Here is a 13,823-nt window from a genome sequence, read left to right on the forward strand (position 1 = left end):
GTTCATGCAGGGTAGCTACATTCCAGACAGTCTTTCAGAATCAGGTCTTCTGGGCTTCACCTTGAGTAAACAGAAAGGGAATGCAGATGCCTGGAATCAAAGTTGCCTGGTGCCTCACCTTCAAGAAAATAAAAATATAGGGCAGGGCCCAGGAAATATAGCTTCCTGGTGGCTCAGTGGTAAAGACTCACCCTGCAGTGCAGGAGACATGGGTTCGAGATCTTGGTTGGAAAGATCCTCTGTAGAAGGAAGTGGCAACCCAGTCTAGTATTCTTGCCTGGGAAATCCCATGGACAGAGGAGCCTGGTGGGCTACAGTCCATGGGGTCAAAAGAGTCAGACATGACTCAGTGACTAAACAACAGGGAACAGAAGGATCTGGGGAGTCAGGGCTTCAAGTTGAATAATGCAGGGTCATGTCAGGGCAGACTTAAATATTTAGAGACACCTTCATTAAACAGGGAGCTATTTTAGGCCTTGAATAAGGCAATGGTGGGCAGGAAGGGGGTCACTTGGAAAGGCTGACCTAACAGTGATATGGAAAAATGTAACTTGTGACAGGGGCTGTTGATATTAACCAATTACTGAGGTGCCTGTTGACCTTCTAGCCTTTTGGTGCTGGGTTCTGACTTATAAGTGATGGCCCTTAAAAATATCCCAAAATGTCTCCCATGATGACATTGGAGGCAACATATTCTAAATGATGAGGGTGAGGAAGAAAGACTGACTCATCTGATTTTATGTGAGAAATGAATCTTTGTTTATTTGGGGTTTGCCTGTTATTGGGCCATAGCTTGATAGCCCCCTCCTCAATAAAGAGGAGGAAAGAATTCAGATCAGGGAGTGACTACTACAGTAATAGAAGCCCAAGATGACAAAAGTACAGGTGAGACTGAAATTCAGAGAAAGGCTGTGAAGCTAAGAGGTGTTTTAAATAGAACTTGGTAAGTCAAAATGTTATTAATTCAGATAAATATTTATTGAGCACCTATTTGCAAGGCACTGTGTGAGATACAAAGACATGTAAGTCAGGCCTCTGTGTACAATCTAGTTTAGCAGATAATACACATACATAAATTATAAAGCAAACCTTATAGCCTCATGGTAAAGAGATTTTGAAGGGAGCCCTGTATTCAAGACCTGACTTTCCCTGTACTAGCCGTTACGTTGGACAAGTTATTTAATCTCTTTAAACTTCAGTTTGCTCGTCTGTAAATTGTGGGGAGTAACAGTACCTACTTCAGAGGGTTGTTGAAAGGACCAAATGATTTACTCCTTGCAAAACTCTCAGCTGAGTGCTTACTCCATAATAAGCGCTCAATAAGTGCTAGCTACTAGTAGTAGTATTAAGAGATCTAGATGCTGGCACACAACAGGACAAGGTCAGTGCCCAAAATCCTCCGAGAGAGAGAGGGACTAACGGCTATAAAAAAAGAACTTCTGGAAACAACAGTGCTGCTCTGACATAAGTGTGCCTTTCCTGTCCAGCTGTGGCCTCCAGTTACATAAAGTGCACTGATGCCTGGGGCTTCGGACAAGATGTTTGTCTGAGGATTGCCTCCTAACCTTTGTCCCTAGTGTCTGACAAATGTCTTCAGGATGCTGACTCTTTAAAGTCACATGCTAATTTCTGGCATCCCACATCAACTCTGTAACACAGTGGGTGGACAGTGTTCCTTCAAACACTGTGGGTGCAGAGAGGCAGAAAAAGGAGGGGGTAGCCAGCATAGGTGTGATGACCAGGTGATGGATTTAAGAGGGGTCTTGAGTTTTCGTGGAGGTCCTTGGACTAAAGTTTTCGCTCCACTCAGTCTATTCCCTGTTTGGCGTAACGCCGTTGATGCTGAATAACTGATGATTTAGAACTGAAGACTTTCCCACACACACTGCATTCAAACGGCTTCTCTCCTGTGTGAACTCTCTGGTGTCGTGTGAGCCGGCACCTCTGGCTGAAGGCTTTCCCACATTCACTGCATTCATATGGCTTGTCTCCAGTGTGAATCTTCTGGTGCTGAGTCAGGGAGGAGCGGTCAAAGAAAGCCTTCCCACACTCACTGCACTGGTAGCGAGGCTCTCCAGCATGGGCTTTCTGATGTCTGTTCAGTGACGAGACCCCATAGAAGGCTTTCCCACACTCATTACATTCATACGGCTTCCGGCCCGTGTGGATTAGCTGGTGTCGCGTAAGAATACTTTTCTGGCTAAAGGCTTTCCCGCACTGGTTACATTCATAAGGACTTTCTCCAGTATGGATCCTCTGGTGGCGGGTAAGGGACGAGCGGTCAAAGAAGGCTTTTCCACACTCACTGCATTTGAAGGGTTTCTCTCCAGTATGAATTCGCTGATGTACAGTCAAGGACGAACGGTCGAAAAAAGCTTTCCCACAGGCGTTGCACTCGTAGGGGCTCTCTCCTGTATGCGACATCAGGTGTCTACTGAGACTGCTCCTGTGGCTGAAGGCCTTCCCACACTCGGGACAGTCATAGGGCTTCTCACCAGTGTGAGTCCTCTGATGGCGGATGAGGGAGGAGTGGTCAAAAAAGGTCTTACCACAGTTGCTGCATTCCTGGTCTCTCTCTTTAGTGAGAATTTTCTTGGGAGGGGTTGCCCTGTGCCGCAAGCTTTCCTCCAGAGAAGGGGGTTTCTTGCAGGCCTCAACTGTAGGGCTTTCCTTCTCTGTTCCCAACCTGCCATCCAGTGCATAAACTTCAAATTTAGGAGATGGAGAACCTTTTCTTCCAAGCTTTTCCTTCAATGATCCTTCTAATTTTTCTTCTTCTGAAGCACCTTGAAACTCAGGCTTAGTCTCCCAATCTGGAATGGATAGAAAATACAGATGCATGTTTCTTTCCTGGGTTAGGAAATGTTAGCACAGAAAGGAGGGATGCTGTAATAAATCTGAAAAGTAATGACAGTCACTTTGCTTGCTCCCACAAATAGTATTGCACTCTAGGGAGAAACCAAGACCTGGGACTGAAACAGGGAATAGAACTGGTAGTGAAAAATCTCAAAAAAGAGGAGAATTTCCATTGGGAGCATAGCTGGATTAATTAGGAGTGTCAGGTAAGTGAAGGGGATGGTAAGGAATAGGAAAATCAAAGTTTGAATGGATAACATGACAAATCTGAGAAAGGAAACATTTGGTGAATGAAGGTGAACAATACTTTAAGATGTAGAGGGGGAAAAAAGAAAACGGGGTGACAGAGAATAAACAATATAGGAGAAGAGTGAATTTGAGGAAAAATATGATACCCAATACTCCCTCCCACATGCACCTAAATAACAACCACAAAGCAAAACAAAACTCTCCTGCCAGTTCATACTCAATTACCTAAAGAGACATTCTCTGCACCTTCTTTCCCCTCAAATCCATGAAACTCCACTAGCCAAGGCTCATCCCCTCTCTTCAACTGAAAAATCACATCAGGTCCAGGTATTGGAAGCCCTGTTCATAGAGAAAGAAACAAGCCAGGTGGTCATATGTGATGAAAATACACAATGATTCCAAAGCAAATTCCAGCCTCAAGTATTTCAGAGAGAAAATGCAAAAGGCAGGAAGTGCACACCAGGTATGCAGAAGTGCAGGAACCTCTGAATGGAGGTCAAGACTGAGGTTCTAAAAGGGAACATGTAGCGTCTAGTCAGAGTGAATAGACTCTATTTGAATTAATGTGTTTATTCTTCCCCATGAAGTGAATGGGATGCTCCTAGCTCTAGCACTGGTAGGATGGCAGGAAGAGTCCTTACCTTAGGGAAGATGAGAATGAAAAAAGATTACCTTGAATAAGAATGTGTAATGTAGGTGCCCATTTTTGCTTATTGTTTATGCTTTAGTACAATTATTTTTGGACACAACTGAGCAACTAACATACACATATTAAGTATGATTTTACTTAAACAAGTGGATTGTGTTCATTGTAGGAAAACTAGAGGCATAGACAATAAGAAAAATCACCTTTTGTATTTTGTATTCATTTCTTTCTTTCCATTCACTTTAATACAGAAAGATACCTATAGATACACTTTGTTAAAAACTGGATAATGACCATTATATCTCAATTTTTTTGGGGAAAAAAAAAAACTATTGGAGAGCATTATTTGGAAAATAAGGCTACCCCATCTAAAATCATTTCTATTTGATTTATTTTGATGTCTACAAGTTGATAATTTCTAAATCCATCATGACTCACTGTATGTAATACACTCCAGACCCTTTTATATGTAAAAGATCATTTTAGGCAGAAGGCTGTCAATTAAAAACAAAAAACAAAAGTTAAAACTAGAGGGCTTCCCTGGTGGCTCAGATGGTTTAAAAAAAATTGGATAATGAAATAATGCTGAATTGTAAACTTGATTTTTTTCACATAGTAATAAATTTAAACTATTAATTAGCACAGCTCTGCCTCACCATTTAAAAATTTTTTTATTTATTTGTGGCTGTGCTGGGTCTGCACTGCTGTGCAGGCTTTTCTCTCGTTGTGGTGAGCCCTCTGTGGTGCAGGGCTGGGCTGCTCAGTGAGGGGGCCTGTGGTTGTCCAGTCTGCTTACAGCTCAAGGAGTAAGCCTGTCCCAGGCTGGGGTTCAGGATTCAGAAAACCACTGTCACTGTGACTGCTAAGTCACATCCCTCTGCTCTTCCGTCTTGTCTCTCAGGGGTTCCAACTCAGGTGGGAGAAGAAGAGGTGTCAATATATTAGCCTCTCAACTCCACATCAATTCAGTACAGGGTCTACTCCTGGTGGGAAGCTCTCCTTACCCAATGAGACGATGCTCTTGTAGTTCTCCAGCATCACCTCCTTGTAGAGGTCCCTCTGAGTAGGGACCAGATGCCTCCACTCTTCATCTGTGAAAACTATGGCCACATCCTCGAATGTCACTGGGTCCTGGAAACACAATCATGTTCTCCCTTATTCATAATCCTTCTCTTACATGGACCAGACAAAACTGTCATACATGACAACAGCTTGGAGGATGCTGGAAGAGTGGAAAGAAAAGTGGAAATGGGAGTGGAAAGACAACAGTTTTGAAGTATTTGGGTTAAGTGCCATAAAGCCATGAGGCATGACTTTTGGTCACAACCCCACACTACCGTTCTAGCTGAGCCTTGGAGTATCGGGGGCTCTTTTATCAGACTTACAGAAAACTTGGAAGAATAGAACAAAGACCCTTCATCCAGCATCCCCAAATGTTATTTTCCACACTGGTTTTATCTTTGTCTCAGAATATACACATTTGCCTATCTTTTCTCCAAACTTCTTTAACTTGTAAACATGATGTCTTTTTACTTATTAATGTTTCAGTGTATATTTTGTAAAAATAAGGATTTTCTCTTGTATAATGACAGTATAATTGTAAAAATCAGGAGAGGAGTGATATTATTTAATCTATAAACTTAGTCCAATTTCACCAATTGTCTTGATGTGAGTCTGCATACGTGCGTGCTCAGTCACATCCAACTCTTTGTGACCCATGGAATGTAGCCTGCCAGGTTCCTCTGTCCGTGGAATTTTCCAGGCAAGGATACTGGAGTGGGTGGCCATTTCCTCCTCCAGGGAATCTTCCCGACCCAAGGATCGAACCCAAATCTCCAGCATTGGCAGGCGGATTCTTTACCACTGAGCCATCTGGGAAGCCCTTATGTCTGTGTTTGCGTGGACAAATCCTTCAAATAGTGGGGTTGATTAGATCATCTCTAGGCTTTCTCTCAATTCACTCTAATGTTCTTTGATTCTGTGAGTTCCATCTTTATCCCCAAGTCTAAAACCCAGATGAGTCTCCAGAGTGTCTGCAGAGGTTCTAAGCCAGAGCTCAGAATTAAAAAAACTCTGCCCTGGGGCAGAAAGGGGGTAAGCTGTGTGTCTCTACCCTCACAAAAACTCTCTCTCCAGGACTCTTTCAACCTCACTGGGGTGCTTTATAGTATGTGTCACATTCTCTGCCTAACCCAACACTCCCTGGAATATGGGGGCCTACTTTCAGTCCGTTTGTGGATGTACTAAAGGGAAATCAGAACTTGAAACTGCCTGCTGCTCCCTAGACCCTCCCATGAGACCCCTACCGTCAGTTTTAAGGCAAAAAAAAGTGAAGGCAATGGAGGCTGTGTCCCTGGTGACAGGCTAGCGGGCACATATTCAAGGCAAGAAGGGGTCACTGAAAGATACCAACACAAGTCATTCCTTATGGAGTCCTTTTTCCACCTGGGTGGCTTTGAGCAGAGAAGCCCCAAGACAGAAAGAAAAGTGGTTACATTCTGGAGCCTAATAGTTTCAGAAACACAAGAGTCTACCTCACCTGGCATCTGGTCAGAGACACAGCAGCCATTCCCTCCAGTGCGCTCTCCTTGCAGAGAAGAGCCGAGTCCTAATGAGGTAGAGAGGTGGGAGGAGAAACAGGCTGTGAGAAAGACCAGTCTTGTTTAGTAGTTTTGTGACCCGTGAAGCAAGAAATCTCCACACACCACTGAGTTACGTACCCACCCTCATCCTCAATACCCTACACAAAGGGAAAGCAAAGAAAAGCAAGGCCAAGAGCAAGCCCACCTCATCCCAGAATTGGAGTGCAAGGCTGTGCAGAATACAGTGTGGTGCTTGTTTTCATCATGATCTTAGAGGTAAAGTTCTATTCCTGGCAGTTGAGAATATATTAAGGCTCATATTGCCTTTATAAATTCACATTAAATATTGTTCATCATGGGGCTTCCCAGGTGGCACTAGTGGTAAAGAACCCACCTGTCAGTGCAGGAGATGTAAGAGATGTGGGTTTGACCCCTGGGTAGGGAAGATGCCCTGAAGGAGCAGGAAATGGCACCCCACTCCAGTATTCTTTCCTGGAGAATCCCATGGACGGAGGAGCCTGGCGGGCTATAGTCCATGAGGTTGCAAAGAGTCAGACATGACTGAGGATTTGAGATCAGATCAGATTGTTCATCATGATTACCAGACAAGAAGTATAAGAAGTTTTATGAATGGCTATATGGACAACTCCTGTCAAGGAAACACCTACAGCCTCTTCAAAGGAAAAATACCCCATTCACAGCAACACCCCGTGCTAACAGAGCAACCCTGGGGCAGCCACAGCTTGTTCCACATGACCCTGAGGCTCAAGCCTGGGGCCATGCTGATTAAGCCACAGGTGGGCGGTACAGAGGCTGACCCGTGGACTGATATGTGGTCTGGTTTCAAAAGTTGACGTCCATCCTCAGGATCATGAACTAAGAAATGCGAGGACCACAGGTTAGATGGGTGAATGAATAACAAGGATCAATGAATACACTGCCTTGACTGCAGGACAGTACTCAGACACACCTTTCCCTCTTCCTTCTCAGGACCACACAATCCCCACGCCCCACTCATGAATCCCCCAAATGCTTGATTTGACTATGTCTTAATTAGACTCTTTATGTAAGAAACTGAGATATACTCAGTTAACTCAAGTAAAGTTTAATGACAAAGATTCACACAAAGCCTAAGAGGCTTTCCCAAAATAAAAGGAACCTAGTTCCACCAGTGGGCAATGAGCTGAAAGTATATCATGAGAGACAGAAGTAGCCATGAGAGTCAGAGGAGTCAAAGGTACCAGGAGGCAAAATCCATGAGTATGTGGGGGGCATGGGGTAGAGAACAGGCTGTAATAGACTAACGCAGGTATGTTGGTGGTGAAGTGTTGAAAGCAAAGCCCCAAGAATCCCTGGCCCCTGAAACCCTACTTCACCCCAGCATCAGCCCAGACCGCAGTTTGCATGTAGACTAGCTGTATTTATTCTTAGATTTCCATAAGGCTCTGACCCTACCAGAAGGGCTTCCCTGGTGGCTCAGCTGGTAAAGAATCCGCCTGCAATGTGGGAGATCTGGGTTCGATCCCTGGGTTGGGAAGATCCCCTGAAGAAGGGAAAGCCTACCCACTCCAGTATTCTGGCCTGCAGAATTTGTAATTTGTATCAGGGGCCTTAAAACACATACTTTTGACCCAGCAACTTCCTCTTATGAAGTTTTTCCTAAGGGAAAACATACGCAAAGCTTCTTATTAACTATCATTAACGCTAACCTTTACTGAGTGCCATGTGAGGCAACGTCCTAAGCATTATATGTCATCTCATTTAATCTACAGAAGAGCAAAAAAAAAAAAAAAATTTACTTATTTTTGGCTGCACTGGGTCTTGGTTGCAGTGCATGAGCTTTCTCTAGCTGTGGCAAGTGGGGGCTACTCTTGTGGAGTATGGGCTCTAGAGCTTGGGCTCAGTAGTTGTGCACAGGCTTAGTTGCCCCGTGGCATGTGAAATCTTCCTGAAGCAGGGACTGAACTGGTGTCCCCTGCGTTGCAAGGTGGAGTCTTAACCAGTGGACCACCAGGGAAGTCCCAGAAGAGCAAAAACTTGAAATATCTTAAGTTTCTAAAATACAGGATTTGATAGCATTTTGTGTATGGCCCAGTTCATACACACAATGGAATACCACTGATATGATCATATTAATATGGTAATGTTATCATATTAAAATATTTTATGATATATTAGTAATAACTAGAATTTACTGAACTTTTGCTACTTACCAGGCACTATGCTAAGTACTCTTTACAAGAACAGTTGAATTCTGTGTTCATAAATCTGTAAGGTGGGTACTATTTTACAGATTAGGAAATTTAGGCTTTGTAAGAGGCTGAGGCAGAATTTGAACCCAGGAACAGCCAGCACTTTTTAATCTCTATGTTATAATGATTTATTTTCATGAAAAGATAGCCACGTAAAAAACAGACTGATAAACTAGAAAATCCCCAAACACATCCACGTAGGTAGGAAACCTTGATATGTGACTGCAGTGGCAACACAAATCTGAAGTGGGGAAAAGATCACTAGGGTAAACTATAAACAACTTGCATGTTCATTGATAGGATAAATTGCAATTTTATATGTGTGTGTGTTTGAGTATTACACATTGATTAAGAAACATGGCAAACAGAAGATGAAAAAAGCAGAAGCAATGACAGATTTTCTTTTCTTGGGCTCCAAAATCACTCTGGGTGGTGATGGCAGCCATGAAATTAAAAGATGCTTGCCCCTTGCAAGAAAAGCACAAACCTAGACAGCATATTTAAAAAGGAAAGATATCACTTTGCTGACAAAGGTCTGTATAGTCAAAGCTATGTTTTTTCCAGTAGTCATGTATGGCTGTGACAGTTGGGCCATAAAGAAGTCTGAGCGCTGAAGAATTGATGCTTTCAAATTGTGGTGCTGGAGAAGACTCTTGAGAGTCCTTTGGACTGCAAGGAGATCCAACCAGTCAATCCTAAAGGAAATCAGTCCTGAATATTCATTGGAAGGACTGATGCTGAAGCTGAAGCTGAAGCTCCAGTACCTTAGCCACCTGATTCGAAGAACTGACTCACTGGAAAAAAAGACCCTGATGCTGAGAAAGATTGAGGGCAGGAGGAGAAGGGGGGTGACAGAAGGTGAGATGGTTGGATGACATCACTGACTCAGTGGACATGAGTTTGAACTTTGGGAGACAGTGAAGTACAGGAAAGCCTGGTGTGCTGCAGTCCATGGGGTCACAAGAGAGTCGGACACACCCCGCACACACCTGAAACTGTATGCTTGAAAAATGCCAAGGTGTTTATGAGCTCTGATTCCAACAGTCCTCTTCTCCTTATTTCTCTGAAGCTTTTTGACTGTTTCGGCAAGTTTCTCATGCTGCCCAGCGCTCAGACTGTGTACAGTGTTTTTGCTGTCTCACAGAGAGTCCATCCACACCTGATGCTCCATTTTCCACCTCTACAGAAATGCTTCTTGAATCTAGTCCCACTCCCTCTTCCAAACTCATCCTGCATTTCCAAATGACTAAGTATTTTGAGTTAGGCATTCTGTCAGCATCTTAAAACCATCTATTCCTATGCAGTTCCCCACATCAATTCCTTTCCCTGCCCTTACAGTTCTCCTTGTTGTTTAGTCAATAAGCTGTGTCTGATTCTTGGTGACCCCATGGACTATAGTCTGCCAGGCTCCTCTGTCCATGGGATTCTGCAGGCAAGAATACTGGAGTGGGTTGCCAATTCTTCCTCCAGGGGATCTTCCCAACCCAGGGATTGAACCTATGTCTTCTGTGTTGGCAGGCAGATTCATTACTGCTGAGCCACAAGGAAGCCCTTACACTTACAGCAGATGTTTTATTATTTTCCCAGCTGCCCCAAATTCAAACTCTTTCCTGGCTCTCTTACCTCCCAAATCTAGTTAGTCACCAGGTCCTTCGGACTCTTCTTTTGCAATGTCATTTCTATCTTTCCCTACCACTGACACCATCATAATTCAGGCTCATGACAGCTTGATTCAGGAATATGACCACTACCAAGCATTCCTGACTGGCTCCCTACACTAGTCCCTTCCCCTCTCTAGTTCTGAATGTGACCTCTAGAATAAAAGCACCAAAATTAGCTTTATTCCTGTCAACCCCTGATCCGCCCCATACAATCCATCCTTCTGACCGTGTCTTGTCCTGATCCTGTATGCCCTGACCACAGTGTGCTTTTCCCCATCCTTGTCTCCCACTATTCCTCGACGCTTCACTCTTATAAAAAGCATTTCCTTCTCAAATCTGCCTATCACTTCGCTACTTCTTTCGTATTTTTTTTCCCCCACATCTAGTCCTACCTCCCCCACGAAGGCCCCCTGATCACTCGTACGGAGGTCTAGGGAGGGGAGCTAAACGAGACAATCTGAGGCGCTTTTTGGAAAAGAGAGGAACTGGAGTGGGCGGAACCCTAGATTTAGTGTCAATTCCACTCACGTTTATTGAGCAATTGTTATGATAAGAAGGTACCGGAGGGGCGAAGGAAGCCTCCAAACTTCCAACCGCAGAGCTGGGATCTGACATATAGAGGGGGCACGCCGAAAGGCCACCGCTAACAGTGCCCACACGGAACACACACACTGGGATGCGGGTACAACTTTCCTAGTCCGCACCTGTCCGAGCAGGGACGTCGCCGCACGCACAGCACACACACACACATCCTGCAGGCTGGCTCCGCCCGCTTCACCCCTTCTGCTCCTACTGCACCTCCCCCAGGGTCTCAGTGTCCCACTCTCTCTGCCGCTGCGCGCTCTCCGCGGCTCAACAGTACACACCCGCAGCTCTCACCTCCTGCACAGACTGCTCGGGACCCAGGAAGACGGCGCCTCTTCGGGTCGGGAGAGCAGTGCGCCTGCGCAGAGTTCTGACGCCCACGCTCCCGACCAGAGCCTGGCCCTGGCCGACTCCATTTCCCAGAAGTCTCAGCGGTGGGAGCGCTTTAATATGACCTCAAAGATCTGCGCAAGCGTACCCGTGTGAGACGAGTTGGCGGCGCTGGACCGAATCCTCCGTGCTAGGACGGCAGCTTGATCGTGAAAAAGCAACCGGTCGTGTATGCTTGTGAGGCTTGTGTTCCCCCTGGAAGTACTGCTTATGTGTGATGTCACGTCCCTCCGGTCCTCCGATGGGAGGACCGTCCTAAGGAAATATGTCTCTCTCAGCCTTGGGACTCACCCCTCCTGAGGACTTCTAGTCTTCTGACCCTTCGAAGGGCCTTGTTTCTGCTTCAGGTTGTTTGTTAACTGTTGGTTGTAAAGTTTGGGCAGGAGAGACGCAGAGTTTGGGTCCGAGGATGGGGCTGTGCATGTGCACATTTTTCTGCTTAAGAGAGAAGAACCCAGGATATACGTGTATTTGATTGGGCAGCAGTGCGGACTCCCGACATTTTGAGCATACAGGAGCCTGCCTTCCATGGTACTACTGGAAGGACCCTCGTTGGAGACATCGTAGGGATTCACAGTAGCTGCATGCCGGAATCACCTGACGAGCTTTAACATATTGATGCCCGGGCCTCCCTCTGAGGAGTCAGAGTTTGAAAAGATCTGCAAGTGATCCTCAGTTCAGTTCAGTCGCCCAGTCAAGTCCGACTCTTTGCGACCCCATGGACTACAGCACACCAGGCTTCCCTGTCCATCATCAACTCCCAGAGTTTACTCAGACTCATGTCCACCCAGTCGGTGATGCCATCCAACCATCTCATCCTCTCTCCTCCCCTTCTCCTCCTGCTTTCAATCTTTCCCAGCATCAGGGTCTTTTCCAGTCAGTTGGCCAAAGTATTGAAGTTTCAACTTCAGCGTCAGTCCTTCCAATGAATATTCAGGACTGATTTCCTTTAGGATTGACTGGTTGGATCTCCTTGCAGTCCAAAGGACTCTCAAGAGTCTTCTCCAAAACCACAGTTCAAAAGCATCAATACTTCAGCGCTCAACTTTCTTTACAGTCCAACTCTCACATCCATACATGACCACTGGAAAAACCATAGCCTTGACTAGACAGACCTTTGTTGGTAAAGTAATGTCTCTGCTTTTTAATATGCTGTCTAGGTTGGTCATAACTTTCCTTCCAAGGAGTAAGCGTCTTTTAATTTCATGGCTGCAATCACCATCTGCAGTGATTTTGGAGCCCAGAAAAATAAAGTCAGCCACTGTTTCCGCTGTTTCCCCATCTATTTGCCGTGAAGTGATGGGACCAGATGCCATGATCTTAGTTTTCTGAATGCTGAGCTTTAAGCCAACTTTTTCACTTTCCTCTTTCACCAAGAGGTTCTTTAGTTCTTCTTCACTTTCTGCCGTAAGGGTGGTATCATCTGCATATCTGAGGTTATTGATATTTCTCCCAGCAATCTGCAGCTTGTGCTTCCTCTAGCCCAGTTTCTCATGATGTACTCTGCATATAAGTTAAATAAGCAGGTGACAATACACAGCCTTGATGTGGATGTACTCCTTTCCCTATTTGGAACCAGTCTGTTGTTCCATTTCCAGTTTTAACTGTTGCTTCCTGACCTGCATGCAGGTTTCTCAAGAGGCAGGTCAGGTGGTCTGGTATTCCCATCTCTTGAAGAATTTTCCATAGTTTATTGTGATCCACACAGTCAAAGGCTTTGGCATAATCAATAAAGCAGAAATAGATGTTTTTCTGGAACTCTCTCGCTTTTTCAATGATCCAGCAGATGTTGGCAATTTGATCTCTGGTTCCTCTGCCTTTTCTAAAACCAGTTTGAACATCTGGAAGTTCATGGTTCATGTATTGCTGAAGCCTGGCTTGGAGAATTTAAAGCATCACTTTACTAGCATGTGAGATGAGTGCAATTGTGTGGTAGTTTGAGCATTTTTGGCATTGCCTTTCTTTGGGATTGGAATGAAAACTGACCTTTTCCAGTCCTGTGGCCACTGCTGAGTTTTCCAAATTAATTACCTTTTTACTTTTCTTTAAGAAAAAAGCAACTTAGCCAGAGAGTATAGGACCAGTAAAGGTATAGACTAGAGGATAAAAGTACAAAGAATCAGTAGCATCTGAAGCAGTTCAATTTCTGGTTATGTCAGCCACCAATGAGAGGACACTCTTCTCATGTGTTCATACCCTCACCTTTTTTGGTTCCAGAGCATAGAAAAGAACAGAAACTTCTGTGCCAAACATGGTTCCCAGGCAGCCCTGTCCCCTTTTCCTCACTCTGGCTCTGGAGAGGGAGGGCTTACTTGCTGGGCACTTGCTGAACCATCTTGGCCATCTGTGTCACCAGAAGTGCTGGCAGAAAGGTGAAACATTAAAAGAGCAAGAAAGGAGAAAAGGCCTTTTGCCTCGATAGGTTATTTGTCCCAACTGTAGGGTATAGTTAGAGACGAGGCAGTGAAGAAAGGAAGACGACCTCAACAGAGACAGGTTACCGTTATTCAGGCTAGGAGGGGCGACAGTCGGTCTAACGACCAGGCGGAGCGTGTGCAGGATCAGGGAGGCTTCATATTTAAGGGGAGGTTTTGCAGAAGCG

The 13,823-nt window shown here is 45.0% G+C and overlaps 1 protein-coding gene across 4 annotated transcripts; it reads right to left on the reverse strand.

The window, feature by feature from the left end:
* Positions 1–956: 956 nt before the first annotated feature.
* On the reverse strand, positions 957–12,013 carry ZNF2 (zinc finger protein 2). Of its 4 annotated transcripts, none has more exons than XM_043918743.1 (5): positions 11,126–12,013; positions 6,291–6,359; positions 4,756–4,882; positions 3,331–3,444; positions 957–2,813 (listed from the first exon to the last, which is right to left on the reverse strand). In XM_043918743.1, the coding sequence occupies exons 2-5, from the start codon at positions 6,318–6,320 to the stop codon at positions 1,807–1,809; spliced, it is 1,278 nt and encodes a 425-aa protein (XP_043774678.1). In that variant the 5' UTR covers positions 6,321–6,359; positions 11,126–12,013; the 3' UTR covers positions 957–1,806. The 4 variants fall into 4 exon arrangements, with proteins under 4 accessions (XP_043774678.1, XP_043774681.1, XP_043774679.1 ...); XM_043918746.1 differs by having other exon boundaries at positions 4,756–4,973; XM_043918744.1 differs by lacking the exon at positions 11,126–12,013 and adding an exon at positions 9,575–10,007.
* Positions 12,014–13,823: the final 1,810 nt, after the last annotated feature.

The sequence above is a fragment of the Cervus elaphus genome, chromosome 11 (genome assembly GCF_910594005.1).
Source record: "Cervus elaphus chromosome 11, mCerEla1.1, whole genome shotgun sequence".
In the NCBI taxonomy this organism is placed as follows: Eukaryota; Metazoa; Chordata; class Mammalia; order Artiodactyla; family Cervidae; genus Cervus; species Cervus elaphus.